Genomic DNA, 26,744 nt, shown 5'->3' on the forward strand with positions numbered 1-26,744 from the left:
TTCACATTAGTGTAAGAGTATGGTCTGTAATTGGGAAAGTTCCTGGTACTTCCCTGTCCTCTCTATAGGATGCCTGGAAGGAGAAGGCCCTTGTGTTAGCTGTGCCTTTAGGTATTTGTAATCAGTCCTTCTATTCAAATAGAGATGGGGTCCAGGCATTTACTTGTTTGTTTGTCATTTATAAAATCAATGCAGAGAAATTGCCCCCCCTGAGGATCTGAGAGTATTTGTCACCAGAAACAGGCTTGTTAGCATGTGTGGGGTTAGAGGCTGTGGGTAAATGTTGTCGGGTGCATTCCAGGTCCCTCCTGTACTTTTCAATTCAAACTTGATGGAAATAATATTATATTCAGAACAATTTGAATGTAAATGCAGCTCATGCTGGTTCTTTAGCTCTTTGTGTGGCATTTCCCTGCTCCCTTATTCAGGGCTGGCTGGCTAGAGCTGGGTTTATCATTCAGTAAAAGCTCAATGTCCTGAAGGATACTTACTGGGTTTAGTGGAGAGTTGCCCACATTATTAAATCTGTGGGGTAACTGTCCATGGGAATGGTTTTTCCTGAAGTGTTTTGTAAGTGTATTTACATAAGGACTTGTCTTGAAGCACAGATGATGTATATTTGAGACTGAGGCTTTCCTTTTGCGATTTTCCTGATTTTCCTCTTGGTACATTGACTTTTTTTTTTTCCCTTAAACTGTCTCTTGCAGCCCAGGAATTGGGCAGAAAACTCAGATAGTGTCTGAAATGCAGTAGGAGAGGGAAACATCTTGATGCAAAGGTGAAAACAAATCTTCTTCTCTGCTCTTTAATAATGGAGCACATATGACTGAGAATGAGGGTGGGCACCAGGGAGCAGCGGGGCCCTGTGTGGGCCGACCTCATCTCACCTCGTCGTGAAGGGTTTGCAGGGAGCACAAGGCAATCACTGAGCTCAGCTGCTTGTGTGGAAGGTGCCGGGTTCTGGACAGTAAATCAGAGCCCTGTGGAGCATTGCAAAGCTGAACACGCACCGGTTTATTGCACTCTACAGGGCCCTTGAGTTTTCTGCAGTAATAAAGAGCTGATGTGCCATCTGCAATAAAACAATAGGAACATTATTGAATTTCCTAGACCTTTCATATAAATACTAATACATCTAGTTTTGTCTGTTTCTCAGTGGTTTGGGGTGGTTGAAGAATTGATGGAAGGAGGCCAATCTGGGGAAAGCCAGGAACTCTGCAAGAGAGACCAAGTCATGACATAGCTGATGTCACTGGGCTGTCAGCAGGGTCCTGCACTAGGAAACACCTCCTCAGTGGCTGGGGGTGAGTGCACATGTGGAAGGAGCCCCTGCTCAGGGGACGATGTCAGCAGAAAATGCTGTGTGAAGCCCTGTGACACCCCTTCCAGTGCAGCCCCTGTCTGCTTATAACCTTTGGAGGCTGTTCAAATGCACCAAGTACAAACAGCTTAGATGAAAAAGCTTAACAAGGGCTAAGCGTGAAAAGTCTGTTTCTGGAGACTCCCAGGCTGAGGCATATTTTCTTCCAGCTCTTATCGAGTCCCTTTCTAAATAATCTATCAGCTTGCCATTGCCTGAAGTATTTGTCCTGATTAAATTTAAGGCTTTGCTTTATTGCTGTGTAGCAACATAAATTTGTGTGCTGCAGGAGTAAAAACCACTCCAGCCGTTGTTTCATCTGCAAAATGCTGCAGTTAAACAATATCCTGTCATTTCATTGCAATTCTCAGAAGAAAATTTCACTGGGGGAAGAGGGGAGATGACAAAGCTGTTGCCTTTATCTGTCTTCATCAAGAATTGACGGAACAAGTAAGAGTTATTTGAATTCAGTGCAAAGAGAATTTGGATGCTAGGGAGAAAGTGGAAATTAAAACAAGACAGCTCTTACCTAGAGTTACCTTGGGTCATAGGGTTTGATTTCCACTGGGCATGGAAGGGGTTAACCCTGAGAGTAATCTGGAAAGCAGGCTCAGTTATGGGAGGTAAAAGGGGCTGCTGAGGCAGCTAAGGATGAGAGGAGGAGAAGAGTGAGAGAGCCCAGGACCCCCCTCCCTCCCCAGATGCAGCCTGATGGAGGCGAATAACCTTCCTTGGGATTCTCTTCTGGCCAATGAGGGTCACCGGGGGGGGGGGGGGTAGGAAATGGCTGGGGAACCTCATGGACAAGGAGAGCCTTTAGCAGAGACAGCATCTTATATCACTGTAATTGCCCAGAATAAACCACTTTGAATTTCCACTGGAGATCCTTCGTGTGCTCTGGATTTCAAGTATTTGGATAAGAATCGACCTGTTCAAATCGTATTTCTCTGCTGCTGGTCTTCATCTCTTCCCCTTTGCAGAGCAGTGCCTGTGTTAGGGGCAGTGCTGTGTAGGTGACCAAAGAGAGCAGTAGTTTGCTGGTGCTGGCAGTAAGTAGCAACCATTTTCCCCCTTGTCTGGATGCAAATTCAGTTTTCTTGGCGGCGGTACACATTGTGCCAGTCAAAAGGCAGGAACCTTCCTTAGTTTAAAAGTCATCAGACTTTGTTTGAAACAGGAATAATAGACTATGAATTCCGAATGCTGCTGCAGTGGATGCTTTATGGAGATACAATTGCTAGCGGGCATTTTATGAGCAGAAGTTACTCTTACTTAAGTCCCAGTTTACACGCATTTACCAGCAGAGCTGGGACCTGGGCTCTTTGTTCCAGCACTGCAGAGTGCTGCAGCAAAGGGGTGAGTGAAGAGGTGGAGGTGGTGCTGCTGCTCTCTGCACAGCACCCTGGTCCTTTCCATGTGGACCAGCTTGGGAGTGTGGCTTTCTGCATCCTCTTGCCTGGAGTTCTCTGGGCTGAGCTGTAGTACAGGGAGCACCATTTACACTGTGTAAAAGGATCCTGGTGTGTGGCACTGCACACGGTGCTGTGAGGTGAGGCTGCTCTTTGATTGCTGCTGCTTTAGAAGGGTGCCAGACTTTCTCTTTTTCCCTCCCTTCTCTCATAATGGACACCTCATCACTTGGCTTCGGGCCTTCCCCAGGCAATAAAGTTTCCTTCGTTTCCATTGCAGTGTGTTTGCCTTTGAGAATGGGGCTGTGTAGCCAGAGCAGAGCTGTAGGTTGCATGATGCCCATGTTACATAATTCAGGATGTGGTATGAGGTGCTCTGGAGCATATGCTGATTAAATTTGCATGAAATTATAGATTATTTTTTCTTTCTGTTGGCAATGGCTATGACCAGTTTCTTTCTTTAACTCCAAACTGACCAGAAAACTCTCAAGACCTTTCTTTCTCTCTCATGTCACTTGATGAGCCACCCCAAAGAATTATTTTCCCCTTATTCCCACTTGCCTAAATAAAACAAGGTCATTGCAATATTGAGTTTTCTAATTCAAATTTAACTCCTTGCTGTCCCCCTTGTTCTCTTCCTGCTTCCTCCTTTTTTGCTAAGACAGTCGCCTGCACTGTTTTGATTGATGGAATTAGCTGTATTTCATTATAGCTCTTCCTGAACATTAGTGCCACTTACTGAGAGACAGGCAGTAACACATCTGAACTGGCAGATCGAGGCACGTTCGAGGGCTTTCCAGCCCATTTCATTTACGTGGTTGTACCTATTTTTTCACTCGGCTCAAAGAGGTGATGTAGCCAAGGAGGAGCAACTGCAGCAATCCCTTACTGGAGTGGGCCTAAGGGAACTGAGGAGCTCAGTACTGATCCCAGGCAGGCCTGGCTGCTTCTTCTCTGTGGGGCATTAGTAGATATGGTAGGTAGTTAACTGAACTGTATTCCTGATTCTCCCAAGCTGTTGGTGCCAGGTTGAGTCTCCCAGCAGCGTGTGTCCCATTGTGCTTAACTATGCAGGGTTTTAAATAAAGGGGTTTCCAATTTTTCCCTAATCCAGCGTAGTAGGTGGAGTGCTGCCTCCTGCAGCTTCCATCCACCCACGAGGGATGGTCTGTGAGGAGTCTTCTACAATACAGATAGATTGTATTCTTTGTGGCAAGCTTTCAAGGAAACAGTGATGCTTTTCTGATCAAACGAGGCTGCCTCTTTCTCTCTTCTTGTCTGCTTCCCAACAGTTTTAATTTCAAAGAAGTACAGCCAAGATAGTTGAAACAGGTAATTTGAAGCCTCCACCTTTTTGGTGCCTGTTTTCTGTTGTCGATGCTGTTGTTTCCCTCATTAGATATCTCTGGGCTTTGATACAGTTCCTGAGGTTTCCTTCCTTGCATTGCTTCTTTCTGCCTAATGAATTGGTAAGTTGCTGCTGCACATCAAAGGTTGAGCATTTCCTACAGAGTGACTAGTTAAGCAGGAAAGATAATTGAACACATGGCCTAATTATTGGTCTCTGTGAGTCATGCTTTGCCTTCATTTCTGTAGGGTTTTTCTTTTTAAAACAACAGCAAATACTAATTGCTCTGGCAAAAGATCCTGTAGAATTCCAAAGGGGAAAATGGAAGAACTTCATCTCCCTGCTCTGCAGATGTGGGAACATGTAACAGTAACAAAAAAAGCAGATGAGGAATTAAAAAAAGACACTGTGACCTTGTTTAACAAAAGCAGGTTTTCCTAAGAGGACTCTGTTGTTTCTGAGTTCCCGACAGCCTCTTGAATTTGGCAGCTCTTTGAGGCTCTGCAGAATTGCTGCTGTATCAAGCCTTTGCTGTCTTGTTAAAGATCAACTGTCTTCAGCAGAAAGCAGCAGTTTTTCCAGAGGGGAAAAAAAAGTCTGTTGTAGAAGAGGGGTCAACAAGTACAATTGCAAAACCACTCATTCATGTTCTCATTCTGCCTGAGAGGTTGTGCTGGTACTGCTCTGGGTGTGACTGTAACCCTGTGCTGTTGTTACAAGATGTCTCCCTAGAAGCAGGGGTGGTTGAGCCAGAAAAGCGCAAGTTGTAAGTGCGGTGGATGCTGAAAGCCACTTTTTTGTGTCTTGGGATTACTGAGAAAATTAGGGCAAATAAAGCAGGAGTTCTGACCTGTAGTTCTGTGATAGTGCTCTGCAACCTTGCCATCTGCTCCTCCACAGCACAGCATGGTCCGGGAGGACACAAGCCCAGGGTTCAGTTTAAACCACCACCAAAGAGCTGCTTTCAGCTCTTTTGGGCTGAAGAATCTGAACTGGGCCACCTATTTTCTTCTGCTTCCAGGGCACTGAGCACCCAGAGGAAGTCCCAGTGAACAACTGTAAAGATTTTAGCCCCTGAACCCACTGCATGGGCTGCCTGGAGTTTTGTGGCCTGAATTGTAGCAGTAGGTGCTGCTGAAGTAACTGCTTCACGTGGGAGTAGCTGTACCACATGTACATAAAGCTGTCCTAAAGCAGTGATAACCAAAGGATTTGGGTGTACGCGGTACAAGCGGGGAGTCTGCCTGCTGCAGTTCTGGGGCTTGGTCTGGGTAGAACGTGTTTTAATTCTTTTGATAGTGGAAAAAATAAGATAAATCTTTAACAAAGCACTAAAAATGAAGTGGAAGCTGTGAAATTGCAGCAGTTAATGTAGTTTATACTGATTTTGCTGAGATTCTTGTGGAAAACTGAGGCACAAAAAGGGAAACAGATACAGGCATGGGCTGATGTGGAGAAACGTGTTCAGAAGATGTAAAGACAACAGTCTTTCAGTGACCATGCTTGCTCTTGCTTTGCTTTCCCCAGTCTTCTGACAATAAGATCCATTCACGTTTTCTATTTCCTCTCTTTTTGTTTTGTATTTTTCATCAAAATGAGGCCGGAATTGGCAGCAAGCAAGATTTGTGTACTCCAGGGTATTTCCATATGACCATTGTACTCTTCATGGTGGTTTGTCCTGAGGTGGGCAGAGAGACCTGATATTAGAAAGGCTTCTTGCAAGAGATAAGCAGCTCTGGGGCTCCAATCTGATTAACGTTTTTCTGTAATTACCACCCAGCCTCTGTGTGACCTATTTAAAAATCCCTTGTCTTTGTGTTCCTGCGAGCTGTGAATCCTGGGGATGGGAGACGGGGAGAAGCTGCTTGCATAGACCCTGGTGCTCTTTACCCAGTGAACACCGCTGGATATCCACTGGGATTGAGTCACTGCAAACTTGGACATGCAGATGATTCTGTATTAGGCAACTGAAGCTTCTTTCTGAATAGGCATGAATTTTGTGCAAAACTTAGAGCAGTAACAAAGAAAACTGGTTACATTTTTATATATCCCTAAGGCAGAATGAGGAAAGCCTGAAATACTTTGGGTTTAACTCCTTTCACAGGGATCCTATCAAAGCCTAAACCTCTAAATGGTTGTTTTTCCTTCTCCTGACTAATTAGGCTCTTTGTTAATCTGCACATTGCTTCATTAAAGCATTACTCTGCAGCCAGAGGAAAACCTGAAATTACTAAATAATTACTTAGCATTGAGAAGATGAACTTCTTGTCCTCGCCTGAATACAGCTCAGTTGTTCCTCCTGGTGAAAATGAGCAGCTTTGACCAGCACAGAAAGATGAGTTTGAGGAGCTGCAGCCTAAGCTGGGCTCCAGGTGGTGTCTAAGTTTATATTTAAGAAATGGGGAGATGCAGAGCCTGGAACTTTAAAGAGCTCTTAAAATAGCGGTTATAAAGAAGGAACAGTGCTCAAATGACGCTGCTGCTTAGGAGCGCTGGTATTTGACTAAGCAGGTTTTAAGGATGTGTCCTGGTGTGTACTCCAAATCCTGTCAGAGCATTTTGTGCTGTGCCCCATCGCAGCCATCACAGTGGCATCAGGCTGAGGGGCAAGATCTGGCGTGTAAGAAGCAGCTTTAAGTTGTTTGACAATTCCTTCTGTTTAAAAAGAACCAGTTCCTTACCAGCCATCTCGGGACCAGCAGGGTAGGCTGGGGGTTGAATCCTGTACATCTTGGAGCAAATGTGTGTGTAGCAGCTGGTAATTGCAGAGAAACACCCCTGTCACTGAATCTGTTATAGCATACTCAAGGTTAGTAGTCTTGGTTGTTGTCTTCCCTGTCAACATCAGCTCTCAGGAACACAGTGCTCAAAGGAAGTTTTTTGGAAGCATTGATGAATCCTGAATCCACATAATGAGGATCAGGTTCTTTGGAATTCATTTCACATTGGACTTAAAAGCAAGGTCAGAGGCTCTGCAGAGGAAAGGTAAAGTCACTCCACTGCTGACTACAGTCCAGTGAATAAATGCTCCACGCTTACAATGCATTTGCTCTGAGACAGCTGGCAAATGAAGCTGTTGGAATCTTGGGCTGCTTGTGAGTATCCTGGCACAGAGGAGAGGGAGATGGATTTTTAAAGGCAACCAGATACCTGCTGAGGACTTGCCAAAGACTTGCAAGAGTCTTCCTGAGGGCTTGGTTTAGCATTTGAGCTGAGGTGTCTGTAAGTCACAGTGCATGTCACTGTAATTAATATTTTTCAAGTTAGCAGTAACTGTTAATTTTATCAGAACCATTTTTTTATGGCCTGTGTTAACCAGGTTAAGCTGTTGCTCACAGCATCCATTTGGGATTTCCAGATGCTCCCTTGTATTTAAATATGCAGCTTTTTTATTATCTATGATTAATCCTCGGAAGTTTACATCGGGGTCATTTCATACAGCCACAGCCTAAGATCAAACCACCTAAAAGGTGTTTAAAAAGAAGTAAATAGAAAGCTTGCAGCCTGTGAATGTGGCTCAGCCCCATTTGTATTTGCCTGCATGTCTCTAACCTGAGAGTTATTGTGGCCATATCAGCCTGCACTTAGAGGCAATTGAGTTTATGATGGATTGGTAGTAGGAATAAATTGAAATCACTTCTCACACTGCTGAATCGATCTCTGAAGTTACCACCTAACGTGCTTCTGGAGCTCCTCACGTCTTGGCTGCCACGTTCTGCAGGCTGGGACCCAGCACAGCACCATCCTGCTCTGGCACTCAGTGTAAGGACACTGACAGCAAAGTTGCATCCGTGCAAGTGTGGTGATACTCCAACCTCCTTGTGAGTGCAGGCTTCCCCCTCAGCTCCTTGCTAGGCAGGTTTGCCAGGTCCCTTGGGACAAAACCACTCCTTCCCAGGCACGGCAGCAAACTGGAGTGACTGTGGGGTCCTGTGAGGCTGTGAAGGGTTTTTGTCCCACTGAGGTTGTGCTGCTGTTTTCTCTGTTTGGGATGGATGGGGAAGGCAGCAGCAGTCGGAGTACCCTGCTTTTGGATAAAATGGCAGCTCTCCTTTAGGGAAAAGGATCCGGATTTATGACAAGGCATGCTTGTTATTAATGTAGCAAGGGTTATTCTAAACAGACGCTTGGATGGGGAAGTGCAGAACATGTCACTACATGAATTCCAAAGATTGAATGTACTCCTGGCTGATTTCCTGAGAAAGCCAGGCTTTTACAAGCATGCAGTGTGGGGTTGCATCTTGCACCTACCCAACATCCCAGCACCATAACGCATCACCTGCCCTTTTGAAATGAGGGGGAGAAAGTGGGATTTAAATGTGCTCCTCAACATTGATGTGGGAAGAGCTGGGTGGAGGCAGGGACAGGCTGTGCTGCTGCTCTGGTCAGCTGAGCCTCAGCCCAACTCCTACTCAACTCATTAACAGCTACCAGTTAGGGAGGGCAGGGAAAACACCCTTAACACCCAAATCCTCAGCCTGAGATTCCATGCGATGAGGTGAAAACACAAAAATGAGCAGTAAAGTTGAGGAAAATTTGGCTTGATTCCACAGTTCAGGAGAGAAGAATTTTCTGTGTAGATTGTTCATTTATTGTGAAACTGTGCAAAACTAAAAGTGTTCTTGTACCGTTCTAAATTTGTCTCTTCTTTGACGTGTTTCCAAAGCCTGTGCAAATTCAGGATCCTAAATCTTTCTTTGATGCAAGAAAAAAGATGTGGTTTAGTAAGTATTAAAATTAAATCACGGTAAATCACAGGATTGAGCTATTAATAACAGGTTTGGATGCTCCAAAGAACAAAGTGGTTTTGTTATGAATGAAGTGTGTAGTTCCTAGCTAAAACAGCTTCAACATCAGAGGACTTGGGAGCAGGCCAAAGCAGTGTCATATCTAGGGGGAGAAAAAGAAGAGTGGGTAGAACAGGAGCATGAAAAGTCTGTAGTAGTGAAGTTAACTGAAAGTAAATTAGTGGGTAGGAGCTCATAGTGAAAGTTACTGGGAACCTGAATTGTTGGTGTGTTTAGGAAGAGTTTGTGGAAGAAGGGGCTTAGACAGGGTGGTGTCAGATGCAGACCCACAGGGGTCTTGGGAGAAGCTCAGCCTTTCAGTAGAGGTTTATCCCTCCCTTAGATTAATCCTGGTGCTGCCCCTGCCAAGAGTAGGCTGAGTGAGATGTGGTGACTGATGGGGCAGCGACTGAGATCTCTCTGGGCAGGGATCTGGGCTGTGCTGGAGAACAGGAGCTGTGCTGGTCTCATCCAGGACCCTGGTGGGTACCCAGCCAAGGTGGACTCCTAAAAACCTCTCACATGAGGAACCTGAGCATGAACCTCACACGCTTGATGGCTTCTGAGCTGGAGGGGGATTGTGGTGTTTTACTGTCCTTCACTTGCTGTTCTTCCAGGAGTTTATGAATGTGGAAAAGTTTGAAGTGGTTCAAAGCAGGGGTTGAACGGTGCTGTCCTGTGGCAAGGACATGTCTGTCTGAGGGCTTAGTGAAGCTGTTTCTGGTCTTTTGCTCTGAACGTTGTCAGTGGATGTTTTTGTTTTAGTTTCCCTGGTTCCTGTGTAGGAAGAGATAATAGCAACCAAGAGAAAATGGATAATCCATAATTGGTCTCATTTAGAGGCCCCTGTCGCATGCAGCTTCTGCATCGTTTCTCCTGGCAGATGCACATCCCAGGGCTTTGAGTCATTCCTTGTGTGAACGCTATTTGCACACCTGAGAAACCCACCAGACCACCTGCAAGGTGTGGGTGCTTGCTGGGTCTCTGCAGTGGCAATGTGCTTTGGGGCTTCTTTCTTGCTTCCTTAATGATTTCTAACTCTGTACTTGCTTTCCTGACTGTGATGGGCTGATCTGTGTGCAGAACACTCCCCATGCTCCCAGGATCTTGCTTGGAGTGCGAGGATGGAGTTCAAGGCCAGTTGTTCTCTGTAAAATCAGAAAGCTGTTTGTTCCTTGTAACCCAGCTTTTAAACATGGTGGTGGATCTCCTCTTCCTCACTGCTGCTGAAGCACTCCCTACTGCAGGGTCTGTCCACAGTAACTCGGAGTAACCCTCTGGCATCACCAGCCTGCTGTTTTTCTGCTCCCTGCTTTCCAGTGGTGGTTATGAATGTGTTGGGTGATTTGGGCTACAAAACCGATCCCCTTGAGCTTCACAGCGACTTCCCTCCGTGGACAAAATTCATGCTTTTCTCCCCCTGCTGCCTGTTTTAGAAGCAACTCTTTACATATGGACTCCTCCAGATCTCGTGTTAAGATCTTGCTAAATGTCTTTGGGGATCAGAATTGGTTTATATCAAAAAGATACGTTCTCTCATCTCCGTGCGCTTTGATTTCTTAAAAGCCCCTCCAGAAGATAAGAGTTTAATTAACAAAAGAGTGGCATCCTCATTGCAGATGCTAAATGGGCTCTTCCCTGCGGGGGTTATTCATGGTTCTGTTTGTTTATTATCCCTACCAATGTGCTCAGCACAGATCTGGGAACGCTTTGGATTTCCTCTGGATTCATTTACATCGGTGCCTACTGCTGCCACGCTTCCTGATGCCCTGAGAGCCTTCAGCTGAGGTTACCCTGCGCAGTAATGTAGTACCTGAGTTAATTTAGTTTACACCCTTTGTTCTGCCACTCCTGCAAATGCTGTATGGCTGTGGGAGGTCCGGTGGCCTTGTGTCCTGTGGTGGCTGTGGTTGGTGATGGCTGTGTTGACCTGTAGCTGCTTCCAGCAAGTTACACCTCAATGATGGGCTTCCCAAAGCTTATTCCCAGCTCCTGGTCAGCCAGAACAGCTACTCAAGCTCTGCATGAGCTTTCTTCAGGTCCTTTTGCCAGTCCCTGGGTATCTTGCAGGTTTTTTTTCATTCTCCAGAACAATTGTACAGATACAATTAAAGATTTCCTCATAGAATCACAGCCTGGTTTGGGTTGGAAGGGACCTTAAAGCTGTCCGACACATAGCCACCTATTTTATATGTCTAAGCCTGTTTGTTCCAGACACTGGGAGGAACATGTTGCATCAAACTGGCAGTTGCCCCATAAAAGGTGGAAACGGAATTAATTCAATTTTACATTTTTCGCTTAAAAACTGAATCCAGGGGGTTCAGTGTCTGTCATTAACAGGTCTTCAGACACCTGAGAAACATCTCTGGCTGCATTTTATTCTTTGCACAGTGTGAGCAGCAGGTCAAGGGAGGGCATATAGGGATAGGACAAGAGGGAATGGCTTTACACTCATATTGGCTCTTCCCTGTGAGGGTGCTGAGGCGCTGGCACAGGGTGCCCAGGGAAGCTGTGGCTGCCTCATCCCTGGCAGTGCTCAAGGCCAGGTTGGACACAGGGGCTTGGAGCAAGCTGCAGCAGTGGAAGGGGTCCCTGTTAGAACTGGAGGAGCTTTAAGGTCCCTTCCAACACAAACCAAACCCTTCTATGACCTTGATCCCCCGAGCAGTAGCAAGGGGTTTGTGTGCTGGGCTGGAGGCTCTGGGCACACACAGCCAGGAGGGGAAGCACGAAACCTGCACATCTTTGGCTCTCAGAACTGCCAGTTTCACAACTTCTGTTTTTCAGTAACTTATTTCTTTGGAGGGCTTTTTAGATTTCTGTTTTTCAAAGTCAGGCATTGTTCCAAAAAACACTCTCTTGGAATAATTGGATTGCTTTGATTCCTTGTAATTAAATCACGCTAAGAAGGCTGACTGTGCGCGTGGCAGTCGCGGGTTCAGTGTCTTTTCTGCACTTAGAAACTGGGATTCAGACCTGATGCGAGTCACAGCGCAGCAGCTGCGCATCCTGTGATGTCCCATTTACGCAGAGGTTCACCTTGAGCAGCAGAAAAGATTATAAATCATCATAAGCAAGAGCTAAGCTGTGTTAGGGAAAAACATTTGTAACAATCAGGGAAGGAGCTTGTGGCATAGTGAAAATTGAAATGTCTTAAAAATTAACATCACAAGCGTGTTTTTAAGCGAGTGTACAGCAAAAAGGTCGGGGAAAAAATGATGAGTCTTTCATAAGAGTGTGGCAATATTACAGGAACAAGCAGACCCCTTAATTTTGCCTCTGTGAGCAGAATAATGAGGATCGCGTGGATGGGGCCACCACAAAGCTATTGCTTTTGACAGCAGCTCCTCAGCAAGACACTGAGGTGATCGGAAAATTACATTGAACCAGGAAGGCAGCTGACATCGCCGTCAGCAGTTTCATGCTTGCCCATCACGGCGCCGGGCTGGGCTTTTGACAGGTCTGATGCTGCTGTTGCAGCATCAGCTGGGAGGGAGCAGCAGACACAGCTGGGCACAGCTGCAGAGTCTGGGCTGTCTTGTCTGGTAATTGCCTCAAGAGGCCAAACACCAACAAATCTGTTCCCCACACACAGTAGAAGGCAGGGGAGGCCAGCGCGGTCTGCAGGTGCAGCAGCAGCCGGGAACTGGTCAGTAGCTCATAAAAGCAAACATAAAGTCTTGTTGTGTGTCAGTGATTTTGACAGCAGCTGCTGAGATTACGCCCAGCAGATCCTTCCTGGGTTTGGTCAGGCACTCGGTTGCCTTTTGCAAGTGCTGAACTTTACTGCTGGAGGGATCTCTTGGGAAGTGGAAGGGAAGGATGCAGCGCATGGCCAGGGAAGACAATGAATGATGATGGAAGGAAGTACAGGACAGTGGCGAAAGGACACAATTCATCAAAAGGCTAGTGATGCTAAAATCCAAATGTTCGTATGAGAACTGAAACTGTTTAAAAAATGCTGCTTCCTGCTGGGAAAGGAGAGGTGAAACTGGTGAATAGGTGAATCCTGCTGGACCACAGCTTGTGTGGGTGTCCATGTGTTCAATGTGACTGGACACCGCAGGGCTGGTCACTTGTGATGGGCTCTCTGGACTGGGCAGGGTGGCAGCCCATGGGTTAGGAAGGTTTCAGTCCTGTTTCTCTGTGTTCTTCTCAAAGCCTTCAGTTTCTGTAGTTCTCTCTGGAAGGAGACCTCATTTGCTTTAACAGATATTACAAATAGCAGCCTATCCCACAGAGCATCTCATGAAACAGCTCCTCCTCTCCCCCACAACTCCTGTCCCCACTCAGATGAGCAAGCCCTGGATATTGCTTGTAATGACTGTAGTTGTTCTCCTTTTCTACTGGTATTTTTTGCATGCCAATGAAAAAACTCTTGAAGATATTCTATTTTTGGGGCGAAGACACCACCTCCTCTGGTGATGCTCAAATACCTGTTTCTGCCCTGTGTGTGCATGAACGACATGTAGTAAACTCAGCCTGAAATCCCTGAGCTGACAGGTTGGACTTGGCCTCTCTGCTCTCCTCCTCTCCTTTTCCTTCCCTCAGCCTTGTGTTTCTCCACGCAGGAAGGATAGGCTTACAGTTTGGATCTTCAGCTCTGCAGGCTTTGGGTTTAGAGTGTGAATTCACCTCCATTAATTGCAGCTCTATTTAATATTTATGCTGCGAGGACGTGAGGAGCGTTCAAATGAGCATGTTCTCCTTTGGAAAAGAGCTGAGAAATGACCAGGCACTCAGTGCTGGTGCCTTGTAAAGATGCCAGGGGCAGGACAGGATTTAAAGTGCACGGTTTTGCAAATCAGCCCCTTCATAACAACACTGAAAGGAGAGATAAAGAAGTGGGGGGGACATCCGTGTAAAGATGAATAAAGCCTCTTATCTTTCCTTGGTGGAGAAGTTCCCCAAAAGGATGAGTGTGTCAGATCACTGGCTCTTTCTTCATATTTTCTCTCCTTTTGCTTGCTTTTCTTCCTTGCTGTAATCGTGTAAATGATGCCATTCGTTGTATCCATCTTGCCTGTTGGCTCAAGATGCTGTATGTTAATTGAGCAGCATGGTATCTGCTTTTCAAGCTTCATAGGTAAGTGCTTCATGCCCTGTTACTGTGATATTTAAGACGTTCTGATTTTTGCCTGCCATAGAAGAAAACCTAAAAAGCCCGAACTTCTGAGGTCTTGGTGTGGTTTATAAACAGGCTCTCAGTGATGGTGCTGGAGGAGGAGTGCGTATGGGTTGTCCTGCTCTTAAACTTGGCTCTTCATTTTAACATGTCACTTGAATTTTTCTAAGCCCTTGTGATTCAGGGTTCTCAGCCTCTGGCTGCAGCTGTGGAGAGGGAGAAACGGGCTTTTGTCTTTCGAAGAACACTTGAGAGACTTTTTGTTATTATTTGGCCTTGCTTCAAAAAGTGCACTTTGGAGTGGGACAAACTGGCTGCTCCATTGGCATTTGAACTTCGATGAGTAGGAATGGGTTTGAAGTATTGGATTTCTTTATCAGTTTCTTTTCTTCCTCAAACATAGCAAATGTGCTCTGATTTATGTGCTTATAGAACTATGTAGGGAGGAAGGAGAATATAGTGTCCACAGCCCAAGTTGTGATGACATTGAGTATAAAGTTTACCCAAAAGCAAGCATCGGCTTTTGTTCAGAGATGGGATGAACTCCCTCAGACCTCTGTTGTTACTGTGTGTGTGCAACCACCACAGCAGCAGCAGACACCCTTTTATTCAGCTATGTTTTTAGATTTGTATGTTTATATTGCAATAGTAAATGTTTTGTGTTTTCCAAAGTAACCAGTTTATATACATGCTTCTATCTTGAGCAAGCTCCTCTAGTGGAAGGTGTCCCTGCCCGTGGCAGGGGGTTGGAACTGGATGAGCTTTAAGGTCCTTCCAACCCATTCTGTGAATCTGTGATCTTAACTAGATGCCTGCATCTTTAACAGATTTTGTTTTACACCTAAATTCCTATCTTCCATTCTTATCTATTATCTTCCATTTATGTTACCAGGCCAGGTACAAGCAGAGTCTTGACCCTACTGTGGATGAGGTTAAGAAGCTGTGCACATCTCTGCGTCGGAACGCCAAGGAGGAGCGGGTGCTTTTCCACTACAACGGCCATGGCGTCCCCAGGCCAACTGTCAACGGGGAGATCTGGGTCTTCAACAAGGTGAGTCCTTGCAAAGCAGTGCTCGACAGCCCAGTCTTGTTCACTGCAGGGAGGATGTTGAAGTGTTCTGTTAGAGAACAGCTGGGTTTTCAGGGTTTAAAATGCATTCACAGTTGTTTGGTTCCCTGCTGAGAGCTGTTTGTTTCTTCCTGTTCCTGTAGTTCTGGGAGACCAAACAGGTTGTCCCTCAGCTCCCGGCAGGGCAGGAGGGTCTTCTCTCAGCTGCACTGAAGCTCATTTGCAAAACACTGCAAAAACAGCTACTGCTACTTGCCTCCTCTGCTTTTCAGATGTAGCACCCAGCTCAGTTGTGTCTGAGCAAACAGTGAGACTTGGCTTTGCTGCCTGACATCCCTGACTGATCATTATTTTCTTACCATAAAGCTTACGCTTCAAATGTCTTTTGAGTTCTGAACGCCCTTGTTCAAACCACCTAGAGATACTGCCTGAGGACAACAAACTGTATGGCTAGCTCTACTTCTGGAGATGCTTAGATTGAAAAGGAGCAAACCTTCAGGAAGCATCATGTAGATTCACTTCAGCAGCACATCTTGGTCACTTTGTTCAGTTCACAGTGTTCAGATGCTGCTGGAGAGGCCTGTGAAAGGGGAAGGAATACGGTGTGGTTTGGATAAGGCACTTGACAAGCTAGTAGCTAAACTAATGTAGGCTTTCAAAACCTTCTCTCCTCAGACAGACATGACAGCATTTCCTCGAGTTTAATTTTTCATGGCTTTTGACAAGCTGTGCTTGCTGTACTACAAATACCTTTGGTTACCTTCACTGTTGAGGGTTCACCTAGGAAGCAAGTTTTCCCTTTTGATGTTTAATCTTTCCTGACAGATGATGAGGACAGTAGTAAATAAATAATCTGATCCTCATCCCCATTCATTTGATTGGAATGTAAACCCGACCTGTGTACATGCTTTGTCGAAAAGGTGGTAGCAAGGAGTGTCTCTGCATGGAGTGGGAGTGTGGGGAGGCACCCGCTCCTCTTCCTCACACCCTTCCTCTTCAGAAGGAAACACTGACTTCAGAAATCAGTGCAGTAACGTGGGGTCAGAGACAGCGTTAAGGGGAGCAGGAAGAGTTTTCACTTGTATTTTCCTGGCTTTTAATGCCAGCAGCTCAACGAGTGCAGGGCTTCACCAAGCAGCGCATGACGGCGTTTATAGTGCTTTGGGTGGTTAATTTCTGCTTTGCAGCTCAGCAAACAAACTGTTCCTGAACCCTTGGTTAGGGAGATAGTAAGATACATAGAAAGAACTGGGGATGGACTCCTGTAGGTTCACTGCCACAAGGCTCCTTGCTGAGATTTCTGAGGGACTGCATAGCGTTCAGAAGAGGCAGCACAGAAGCTGAACACGGAACCCTTCTGGGGAGAAATCTCTTCAGAGAATTCTCTTCAAGCGTTGTTTCATCTCTGATAGGAAATGGGCAGAGGAAGTGCACCATGCTTTGGAAAGAATGATTATGTTGAAAATGTCCCTTTCTTGGCTATGTCACGTCCTGACAGTTGAGACAGTCCCTGTAAACTGGTGAATAACATGCCATAACATGCTTCTCTTATAGTGTCTGGGAGTGCTCTTGTATGAGTAAGGAGCAGTGCATTTTTTTCTAGCTTTGCTGGCTGCTGTTCTCTGAGGAAAGTCCCAGTGTAGTTTCAAAAAGGTAAAAGTCAAAGCAGAGTTCAGACAGCGCTGAAGTTCTGGGGAGCTTCTCTCCAGAATCTGAATAACAAGTTACTTGTTTTCAATGTATTTTTGAGTTCTTCATTAAGCGATTGGTTGAAAATCAGCTTCCAGGTTAGCTGTTTGCTGTCATTCCTTCAAGCAGCCATGAAGGGACTCTGTGAACAGGGCAGGAACTTGCTAAACCCCAGAGTCAACCCTGAGACCAAACGGCTCCCTCCTGCTCACAGCCCCGCGTGGCAGAGGGGAGGTGAACAAGCAACAAGCGATCAGCCTGAGCTGCCGTGCTGGAAAGCTGTTATTTAACACTCCTTTTTCCTTCAAACTGTCTCATTTACATATCATTAGCAAATTTCATGTTATTTGTGACCCCCACAGTAACGCTGGCGCATAAAATCCTTCTGGTTGGAAATACCACAATATTAATCAGAGCTATAATCCAATCTTAACTGTAGCCATCCACGCTGTAAATATGAAGTTAAAACAATGTACACCCGTAAACTCTCCCTGGTTATGCATGTCAGAGCAGGGTTTTATATGTAACTTATAACGACTGGAATGTGCTTAACCCCTGTGATGTCCCTTTAAAAGGTCTGGGCCATGGGTGAGTTGTTCATGTATCTTTCTGTCCTGCAATAATTCACAGAGCTCCTGACGCCTGGAACTTTGGCTTTTATAAACAATTTTTCCTATTAATTTTAATGCAACAACCAAAACTTTTATGTATGGGCAGAACTGGGGTTTGAAATGGCTTACTCTTTTCCCCCTTATCTGACATATGGTTTACGAGCACTTCTGTCTTTATGTATGCTGATAAGTGTCCTTGAGAATTTGATTTTTGCTAAAGTTTACCAGTTTTATTACAGCTATTTTAAGCCTCTTGCATGGAAATGGGAGTTCTGTCCCCATCCATCACCCCGTGGATGTTAATAGGAACTTCACAGCTTTTGCTGTAGGTTTGGCCAGCTCAGTGCGGCAGGAGCCCAGGCAGGTTGTCCTCTGCCTGTGAGTGGAAGGGTCTGCAGCAGCCACGCTGGATCTGGTGGTGTCCCTTTACAGTTCTGGTGCATGGGTCTGGCCCTGCTAATTCTAAATTCTTATTTGTGATCCCCCTTGTATTTTAAGAAGCTTTTACCCCCAGTGATTTGGGGGTGTTTGATGGAAGATGAGGAACAAAATACTCCCTATTTACAGCAGCAGAGCTGGTGGCACTTCACGTTGGTGGAGGAGCCTTTGTTGGGTTTCATTTTATTGGCTCATTTGGGAAGTTGCACAGAAGTTAAAGACTGTAATAACATTATGAAGCATCTCATTAGGCTGAGACGGGGGAGCTGCTGATGGGCTCCATAGTCTTAATTATCAATCTTGATGTATTGATGGGGTTCTCGGTTCCGAGGCGTTTGCTGTTCAAGGCAGCTGCTTTACAGCCTTTGCCAGACCTGCAGAAGTCTGAGCTAAAATGGGACTCTGAGCTGCTGCTGGAGTTGTAGCACAGCTCAAAGCGCTGAGCTTGAGAGTTTTAAAGTTCAGCCTTTCCAACAATACCACAGGGAAATCTGTTTGTAGCTTGTGTTGGAGTTGGGTTTATAGTCCTCATTAGGAGTAAATGTTGATTGGTATTTGTGTTGATTAATATGCCCAATGTTCAATGTGGGGTTTATTTTGTGATCCAGAATTGGAACTTTGTGTGTGTATTTCTGTATCTCACCAATGACAGTTCTGTTGCTTCTCTGTCTCTCTGTAAATCGAGTGTGTTTTTCCTTTTCCCAGAACTACACTCAGTACATTCCCCTCTCCATCTATGACCTGCAGACCTGGATGGGCAGCCCTTCCATTTTCGTCTATGACTGCTCCAACGCCGGCCTTATTGTCAAGTCATTCAAGCAATTTGCACTACAGAGGGAGCAGGAGCTGGAGGTGAGATCACAGCCTCCTGCAAGGGTTTCACTCCTGTTTGTGCTGCAGGGCTAAGTTTCAGCTTGCTTTGCCATGTACAGCTGAAAAATGTGTTTAAAACTGTGGTGGAAAGCAAATTAATTTGCAAATAATTCTGCCACTCCAGTCTCTCTGGTTCAGTTTGCTATTCTATTAAACATGGAATGATTTTTAATACAAGCACTAATTAAATGGTAATGTTAATAGACTCGCTTCATGCCCTAATGGTCTTTTCTGCTGAGATAAATGCTGAGGTGAGCTAGACATATTTATTTTAGTTGCCCAAGTCTTGTATCTGGGTATGTATTTGAGTGCTGTTGGAGCTTTGTGCTGTTGAAGTGAAGGTGAAAATGCGAAACAAAATGAAATCAACCTGATGCACAGAGGGGCTGTCACTGGTGGTTCAGTCTCACAGAGTGCTCAAGTTGAATATGTTTCTAACGAAAAGTTGTTTTACATTGCAAATGTAATTACTAATACATTTATTGGCATAAATCACTGACACTCCTCACAGTTTAAACAGGGGATTATGCTCCATTAAATATGAACTAATCGAGTCTTGGAAAATGAAGTCTTGTTAGAACAGTTCTAGATGTTGAGATGCACAGACCTTACTTTAGAGTTATTTTTCAGTGTAAGATTCAGTGCCTAGTGCAGAAATTAACACATTTTTCCATCCAGAGGAGTACGGGTAAGGACCTTGAACCCTTCTACTAAAGCATTAAGGTTTGTATCTGCTGGTACTTTAATGGTTGCATTGCAGGAGGCAGTGCACGTTTCCTTTTCTCTTTTTGTTGGAAGGTAGCCTCTGTGCTTACACAGGGTAATTTTCTCTCTTCCCTTCTCCAGCTTGACCTTTTTGCTCCAGTGAAGTAGAACGCTGTATGGGGAGAAACACAGGGTGTTCAGGATTCTTCTGGCTACCGACAAGAGTTGTCTTTATGGTTCATGGCAGGAATTCCTGCTTAGTTCAGCCAAATGAATTGCATTTTTCCATTTGAAGCTATTCTGCCATCTGTGGTGAATGGTTATGGGCCATGAGAAGGATGAGTTTTGCTTAACTTGCTTCCACAGTGCTTGACTCCAAGCTGGCAGATGTGAACTGAAGACTCTGAAGTGGTGATCACAGTTCAGGCTGTTGCACGTTGCTGGGTTTGGTGTGTGGTCAATGCCCTTTAAATACTGTTAATTCTGTGCGAGTTAAAATGATGGTTGGTGCTTCTGCAGTCATAAACAACTCGGGATCCAGAGATCCACCAAGCTTTGACTTGGTTATTTTCAAAATGGCCTAGCACCTCACCTTCCTGATTCACTACATGGGTGATCTCCTTGATCTCTTCAGGTGGCTGCAATTAACCCCAACCATCCACTCGCCCAAATGCCTTTGCCCCCCTCGATGAAGAACTGCATCCAGCTGGCAGCCTGCGAGGCCAACGAGCTGCTCCCCATGATCCCAGACCTGCCGGCCGACCTGTTCACGTCATGCCTTACTACACCCATCAAAATCGCTCTGAGATGGTGAGTATCTTCCTCAGTGTCGATGGCAAGTGTGTAATTTGGGTAGCTTGTCTGTTGAAACGATAGCTTTGTTAATCCAACCTAAAGGTTCCCTGCAATATTGAATTACAGGATTTGAACTATGCATTTGGGACAGCATTTTATTAATCGGAACTAGAAAGGTGCAAATATTGTGATCTTCTACTTATTACGTTTTAGTTTCCAGCTCAATATCTAGGTTTGCTTAGATTAAGGGATTTACTGTTCTGGGAATTAAGTATCTACTTCAGAGAGCAGAAATAGTTCATAGTGCAATATAACTTTTGGTAAATTGTCCTTTGTACAAATCATATTCCAAATATTGCAGTTGCTGTAAATAATACAGTAGCACTAAATAATGCTGTAGTGAAAGAAATTGAGCGATAAAGCAAAGAAAGATGCTCTGGAATGACAGCCCAAGTTAATTAGGCAGAAAGTTCTCAAAGGCTGCTACAGAAGCTTTCCAGGAGCAGTATTTTTACCCAACAATGGAGATGATCATGAGTAATCGTGGTGCTGGCCTAGGAGCTGGTGTGAGGAGTCTGGTAGCTCACCGACTCGTTCCTAACCAGCACGCTTCACTCCATCCTCTCAAGGTTTTGTGTCGTCGAGAATGAAAAACTTGAGGGCATTCGCTAGGCGGGGTTAAAGCAGGGGGAAGCCTATAGCCATGGCAGCAGTGGTAAGCAGTGGCATCACTGCAGCTTCAGGAGCTATTAGCTGTCTTTTGGAGACACTCGGAATAATTTGCAGTTCTTACACGCTTTCTGACTTAAATAAGCAACCGACGAAGCGAGTTCATTTGAGCAGGTTCTGGTTCAGATACTGGGTGCCTCTGACTGATCCCTTCTGCTCGTGTGAGGGGCAGCACAAGATTTGTTCCATTCCTTAATCCCAGTTTTGATTTCATGAGCTCGCAGGGTGTTTTCTCGCAGAAGAGAGTCACAGCTTGTCAACACAGGCAGAAGCCTTGGGTGATGTGGAAAAGCCGGGCTAAGAGCCTCAGTGACATTAGGAATAGTTTCAGGGGAAGGTTTGAGGGAGCTGGGGAGGAAAGGGTTTTTCTGACCCAGGTTTCATGGACCAGGAGTCTGAAGTTATGGGAGACTAGCCTGGAGTTTCATCTGAGGGATGGCAAGCCTCTAAGTACATTAGGCAGGTAGGTGCTTCTCTCATGGCTTTAAAATCCTTTTCCTCTTACTTTCTCCTTCTTCTGCTGTAAAAACAAAGCATTGTGTTGTTTTTCCCTTGTGGTTAGCAGGGCCATATTTGAAGTGAAAATGCTGTGGCTGTGTGAGAGGGGCTTTGGGTTTGGGTGTTGTGGGGCATTTTATGATGTTGGTTTTCTCCATGCGCACTGAGGAAGGTTGGGGTTTGTTTTGATGGTATGATCTGCTCAGGAATTTTCTGTTACTCATCTCCATGGGAACGTAGCTGAGGGGGTGTTCAGGGCAGGTTCTCCTGCAGAGCTACATGTGGCGTAAGCATGAGATACTCAGAGCTGGGTCTTGTTAGTGTCTGACAGGAAATGCATTTGTAGAAATGCAGCTAGGCAAGGATGTAAAACTCACCTCAGCTCTGCGAGGGACTGGTGCTGGTAGACACCGTGTGAACTCTGGATAGTACAGCATTCCCTACTACCTCAAATCCAATGATGTAGCAGGAAGTCAAATCAAATCTATGTGTGTTGCTTACACACCTCTATTCTCTGATAAAGATTATGCTCCTTTTATAGTCCCTGTTGATTGGCATTATTACAGTTGTGGTTTTATCCATAAGAAGTGCCTGCCTGCAGAGCACTGTTACTGCTGTTAACAGAATCCATACACAGCCAGAGCCTCCTCCTGCATTCCAGGTGCTTGATGCAAATTGTGTCGGTGTCCTAAAGCAGACAGTTAACTGAAAATAGAGATGGAAATCTGGGTCATTAAAACTTCTCATTGCTTCAGTCTCACCCTTTTAGCAGGGCTGATCCGAGCCCTGCAGAATTGCTTTGGAAATGCACTGAGTTGGCCATTCTGGACTGACAGGCTAATGAGGTTTCATACACTGAATTTATGGGCAAATAAAAGTTTGATGAATAAATTTCTGTACATCCCATTTTGTGCTCTGTGCTGTAAGTAAACAACTGATGGACAAGAATCCCTCATCAGATGGGGCTGCAGCTTCAGTCTGATTTCAGGGGAAGAAAAGCCAGTGCTGGTGAGAGAAACCCGGGTTGGTCGTGCCCTTCTGAATGTGGTCCATGAGACTTCAGTATGGCCTGACAGCTCCGGGAGCCCAGTGTATGAATTCTGGTAGTGATTATCTTCACGTGTAGTGGCTGTTGTGAGCTGACATATTCCAAATATATGTTGTAACTACGTAGAGCTGTGAGACAAGCTTAGAGATAAGCTGTCTGCTTTGGTAATCTTGACTGACATGCACTAATCGGGACATAAATGCAGCTATTGCAGGAAGAGGCAGAAATTAGTGTGTGTTTGGTGCCCCGGTTCAGGCAGATCCGTGTATCTCATGCTCTCTAAAGCAAAAAGCAACTATACTGGATGCTAGGATCAATGGTGCGTCATATGCTGGTGTTATCTTCGATCCCTTAAGAGATAAACCAGCTGCAATTGTATGTTCAGGATTTAACACATCAGGGAAGAGGCTGTGCTTGTCTGAATTGTCTGAAGGACTCCATGGCTTTGAACCATGGTATCCCACTCATTAAAGAGCAGTAATAGGGCTCCTGAAGAGTGCTGGAAACCCCCAAACCACAAAGAAGCGAAAGGTCTGGGAGCTGCTCAGGCTCAGATGTGCAGTTTGTACACCAGGATGGTGATGCAGCAACCTTGTAAGTACATGGAAACAAAAACTTAAGCTGTGACAGCTCATGTTCCATTGGATCAATTAAAGCAGGCGTTTAAAGTGGAGGGGGTTTAACCCATTTCTTTCTGCTTGAGATTTTTGAGGGTTACCTGAGCTAGTCCTTGGTCCCAAATTTATTTAGAGAAACTAAACTGAGTTTTGGAACCCTCCTGTGATACCTGAGCAGAACCAGTGGGGCTGTTATGTATATTTCTGGTTTTCTTCTTTCAGCCTGGCATTTACTGGCGTGGTTATGTGCAGCTCTAACGTAGTTCACCCGATGTTTGTGCTGATGACACCAACCAGCACTTGAGACCTCAAGGGCTCCTGTTGCAGGAGGGCAGCTGGGCCCTCCTGCTCCACGCTGTCCATGGATCTTCTGTTCCTGGCAGAGTGGATTTCTGAACTACAGGGAAAATGGGCTGGGAATGCAGTGAAACCTCTGAGGAAGTCATTTCTCAAGATGAATTTGCTGGTTTTCCTTCCCAGGTCTGTCGTTTCCCAGGTCTGTCCCCTGGGCCACAGTGCACATCCCAGAGTGCTGGAGGAGTGAGAGACACTGGGAAGCAGCCGGCAGTGACTTGTCTTCCCACACCCCCTTGGCTTTAGGCACTTCGGGGGTTTTCTAGGCACAGGAAGCATAGTGCCAGCAGGGCCCTGTGTTTCCAGGGCTGGCCTTCCTGAAGCAGTGCTTGTGGAGTGCTGAGGAAGTGGAGTCAGCACTTTTTTAATTGAACAACGGAGGCGTTTGGACTTGCCGCATCCCTGTCGCTCCCTCCCGCGCTCCCTCCCCTGCCTGCAGCGCCAGATCTCTTCAGGGAAGCCCAGCCAACGCTGATCATTATTCCAGAGGCATAAACCTCCTTGGCTCTCGTGTTGTCTTGCTCCTCCCGAGGGACCGTGCGGGATGACTGCGAGCCCTTTTCCCCTGCTCCGCGCTGGAAAACTTGTCACTGTGACAGTTAAATACCCCAGTTTTGACACCTGACGATGGAAATTGCCGCATAATCATGAGTGTGACAAACACTGAGGGCTTTGCTTCATTCTTATTATGCTGTAGCAAAGTTTGCTACCCAAACACTGTTTTAAAAGCAGAAGCACTGTAATAAGGAAACCTCCTTCCATATTCTTTCCGCAGAACCCTGTCATTAAATAGTCAATTAGTGTGTTTTGTTTTATTCTCTTCCCCACAGGTTCTGTATGCAGAAGAGTGTCAGGCTGGTGCCAGGAGTCACACTGGATTTAATAGAGAAGTAAGCCAAATTTTACGGTTATTCTTTATCCCCTGTCGCTCTTCATGTCCATGTTATTTCTTGCATTTCTCTTGTTTGTCTGCGAGGAAATTTCTTTGGAAAGCTTTTCAGGTCTGCACCTATGGTGTTTGTCATTTCTTGCCTTCCCCTGTGCTGAAATAAACTGTGGCCGTCAAAGCGAGGCGGGCTTTGCTGTGCTCCAGGAGCTTTGGGTCCTGTAGTTTTTTCTGCTTGTGCTGCAGTGAGATGGCAACCACAGACACAGGTCATGGCCATGTTCTGGAGCCCAGCCCTGGTTTTGGTGTGGGCTTTGCCCAGCAGAGCCATGCTCGCAGCCACGCTCGCTTCACAGCACCCCACGACACCAAAACCAGCTCAGAAATAGGAAAACACACAGCCAAAGATGGTTTGGCACGTCATCACCGTGCTGGCCTCGTGTTCTTTGTCTGATGGTGCTGTTATGTTTCAGACGTAACACCACTGAAATGTGTTCTAATCCTTTTATCCAGGCGATATTCGAGCATAATTACTGGTTGTCAGGCAGCTGAGGCAAACTGATTAACCAGGACAACTGTTTGTCAGATTCAGTTTGTACAAACAAAGGAGACTTTGAATTATTAATAATAGTGATTGTCCACTGTATGCTTGGGTTTTAAGATTTTCTTGATTTTTCTATCTTTTTTCATGGGAAGCATATTCTTAAAGACCAGCAGCAGATGCTCGCAGCCATGAGCTGCGGTAGCTCTGTGCTCCCTGCAGATTGCTTTTGAATGCCCTGTGCTTGGACCACTGATACACACACACACACACACACACACACACACACACACACACACACAAACTGCCTGGGAGTGATTCATTAGGGATCATTCATTTGATTTCTGAGAAATGTTGACTTAGAAATGCAGCTGTTGATTAATTAGAACTCTTGTGCCACACGGGTGTCCGGAGTCCAGGTAGCATCCTTTGTGTGAGATGGAGACTGAAGAATTGAAGGGCGTCCCGGAAGGGGTCAGGAGAACAGGAATCTGCATAATAAGCGTGAATTCTTAATAGAAATACATTATCATACTTCCTGGTGCTTTAATAAGGCGCTGCCTGGTGCGGCGAGGTGCAGGAATCCTTCATTGCTCCTGCTGCCAGTCGCAATTACCTGTTACAGCAGAAGCCATGAGGCTAAGATTGCCTCTGCGAACGTTTCTCGTTCAGATTTTGCTTCAGTAAATCACTCCATGTTGACCTGCGTGTTTTACATTCAGGTGGGGTTAAAAATGCTTCTCGGTGCTACTGCCTCTTCCCCAACATGTATTTTAGAAGAGTCGGGCTCATCAGTAGTCTTGAGGTATTTAATCATGCTCATTTTATATGTGAAAACCTGATTATCCCACCTCATCTCAGCTGGGGAAGCTGAGTAATGATTCTCGTACAGCTGTATTTCAGAGGCACTAATCTTGACAAATAAGAATAATTTTTCAATTTACAACTAGAATAATAGAGACAGGATCCCATCTGTCAGAGGCAGCATCAGGGCAGTTTCAGAGATGTGGCAGCCTAGGAGAGGGTCCACCACTGGCTGTTGTTTTCTCTGAAAGCCATGGTAAAATGTGGTGGGCTTTGTTTTCCTTTTGGCTTTCAGGAGATGAGGAGCAGGAGGGAAATGTAAAACCTCCCCAGGGCTTCACCTTGCTCTGCTGTGTGCTCAGGGTGGGATTTGGGGTGTGAAGAACTGATGGGCATCACCAGTGTGGGCTGGGGTCACCTCAGGCCACTGGATAAACGTGTTCCAGAGCAATGACAGTGGTATGTTAATTGCAATTAACATTGCTACGAGAGTGTACCTAATCAAGGAACGTATGGCAAGGGTCAGGGAAGGTCTGAGCCAGGTGGCTCTAGAGTCGGCTTCATGGAACACTCGGATGTGCTGCTGAGTGTTAAATGCTCTTTAAATAATGGTTTACAGGGAAAAGAAGTTTTCTTCAGTATTCTTGGTTTTTAAAGGTCAGTATTACAGGAAATGTGCATTTTTTAATGGCTGTTTTCATGGAAAGTGTGCCAGAAGTAGGTTCCTGGGGATATTATTATTATTTCAATCTGTACCAGTTACAGGAAACACGTGGGTTTTATTCCAGTCTCGAGATAGGGCTGGAAGACCTCCTGCGTTGGCTGTGTGTACACTGTAATTTATGATTTGGTTATCTTTAAAACTGGGGAAGGAGTTTGTCTGGCAGTTAAGCTGCAGACTTGGGGACTGACTGAGGCTGTGCCTTCTGTGAGGAGCTCAGATTGCTGATTGTCTGGGCTAACCCAGGGCCTGATGACTGGGCCTGGGGTGTATCCTGATGTGCGGTTAGATCAAACATCTTTGGAGATGAAGCCACAATAATCCCTAGTTTAAAAAT

At 45.6% G+C, this 26,744-nt stretch overlaps 2 protein-coding genes across 5 annotated transcripts in view; one reads left to right on the forward strand and one right to left on the reverse strand.

Annotated features, from left to right (window-relative positions):
* Positions 1 to 26,744, reverse strand: part of SGSH (N-sulfoglucosamine sulfohydrolase) — a 291,535-nt gene that overhangs the window by 114,112 nt on the left and 150,679 nt on the right. The gene's annotated exons all lie outside the window — the stretch shown is intronic.
* The window catches only part of RPTOR (regulatory associated protein of MTOR complex 1), a 110,886-nt gene that overhangs the window by 14,613 nt on the left and 69,529 nt on the right, over positions 1 to 26,744 (forward strand). For all 4 annotated transcript variants that reach the window (XM_057414226.1, XM_057414225.1, XM_057414228.1 and 1 more), the window contains exons 4-7: positions 14,922 to 15,080; positions 18,542 to 18,688; positions 20,049 to 20,224; positions 24,286 to 24,345. In XM_057414226.1, coding sequence (XP_057270209.1) covers positions 14,922 to 15,080; positions 18,542 to 18,688; positions 20,049 to 20,224; positions 24,286 to 24,345 — 542 coding nt within the window. The remainder of the gene's footprint in view (positions 1 to 14,921; positions 15,081 to 18,541; positions 18,689 to 20,048; positions 20,225 to 24,285; positions 24,346 to 26,744) is intronic.

Source organism: Pezoporus wallicus, unplaced genomic scaffold (genome assembly GCF_028554395.1).
Source record: "Pezoporus wallicus isolate ANWC-B61680 ecotype Strahan unplaced genomic scaffold, APGP_CSIRO_Pwel_v1 contig_11546, whole genome shotgun sequence".
Classification (NCBI taxonomy): Eukaryota; Metazoa; Chordata; class Aves; order Psittaciformes; family Psittacidae; genus Pezoporus; species Pezoporus wallicus.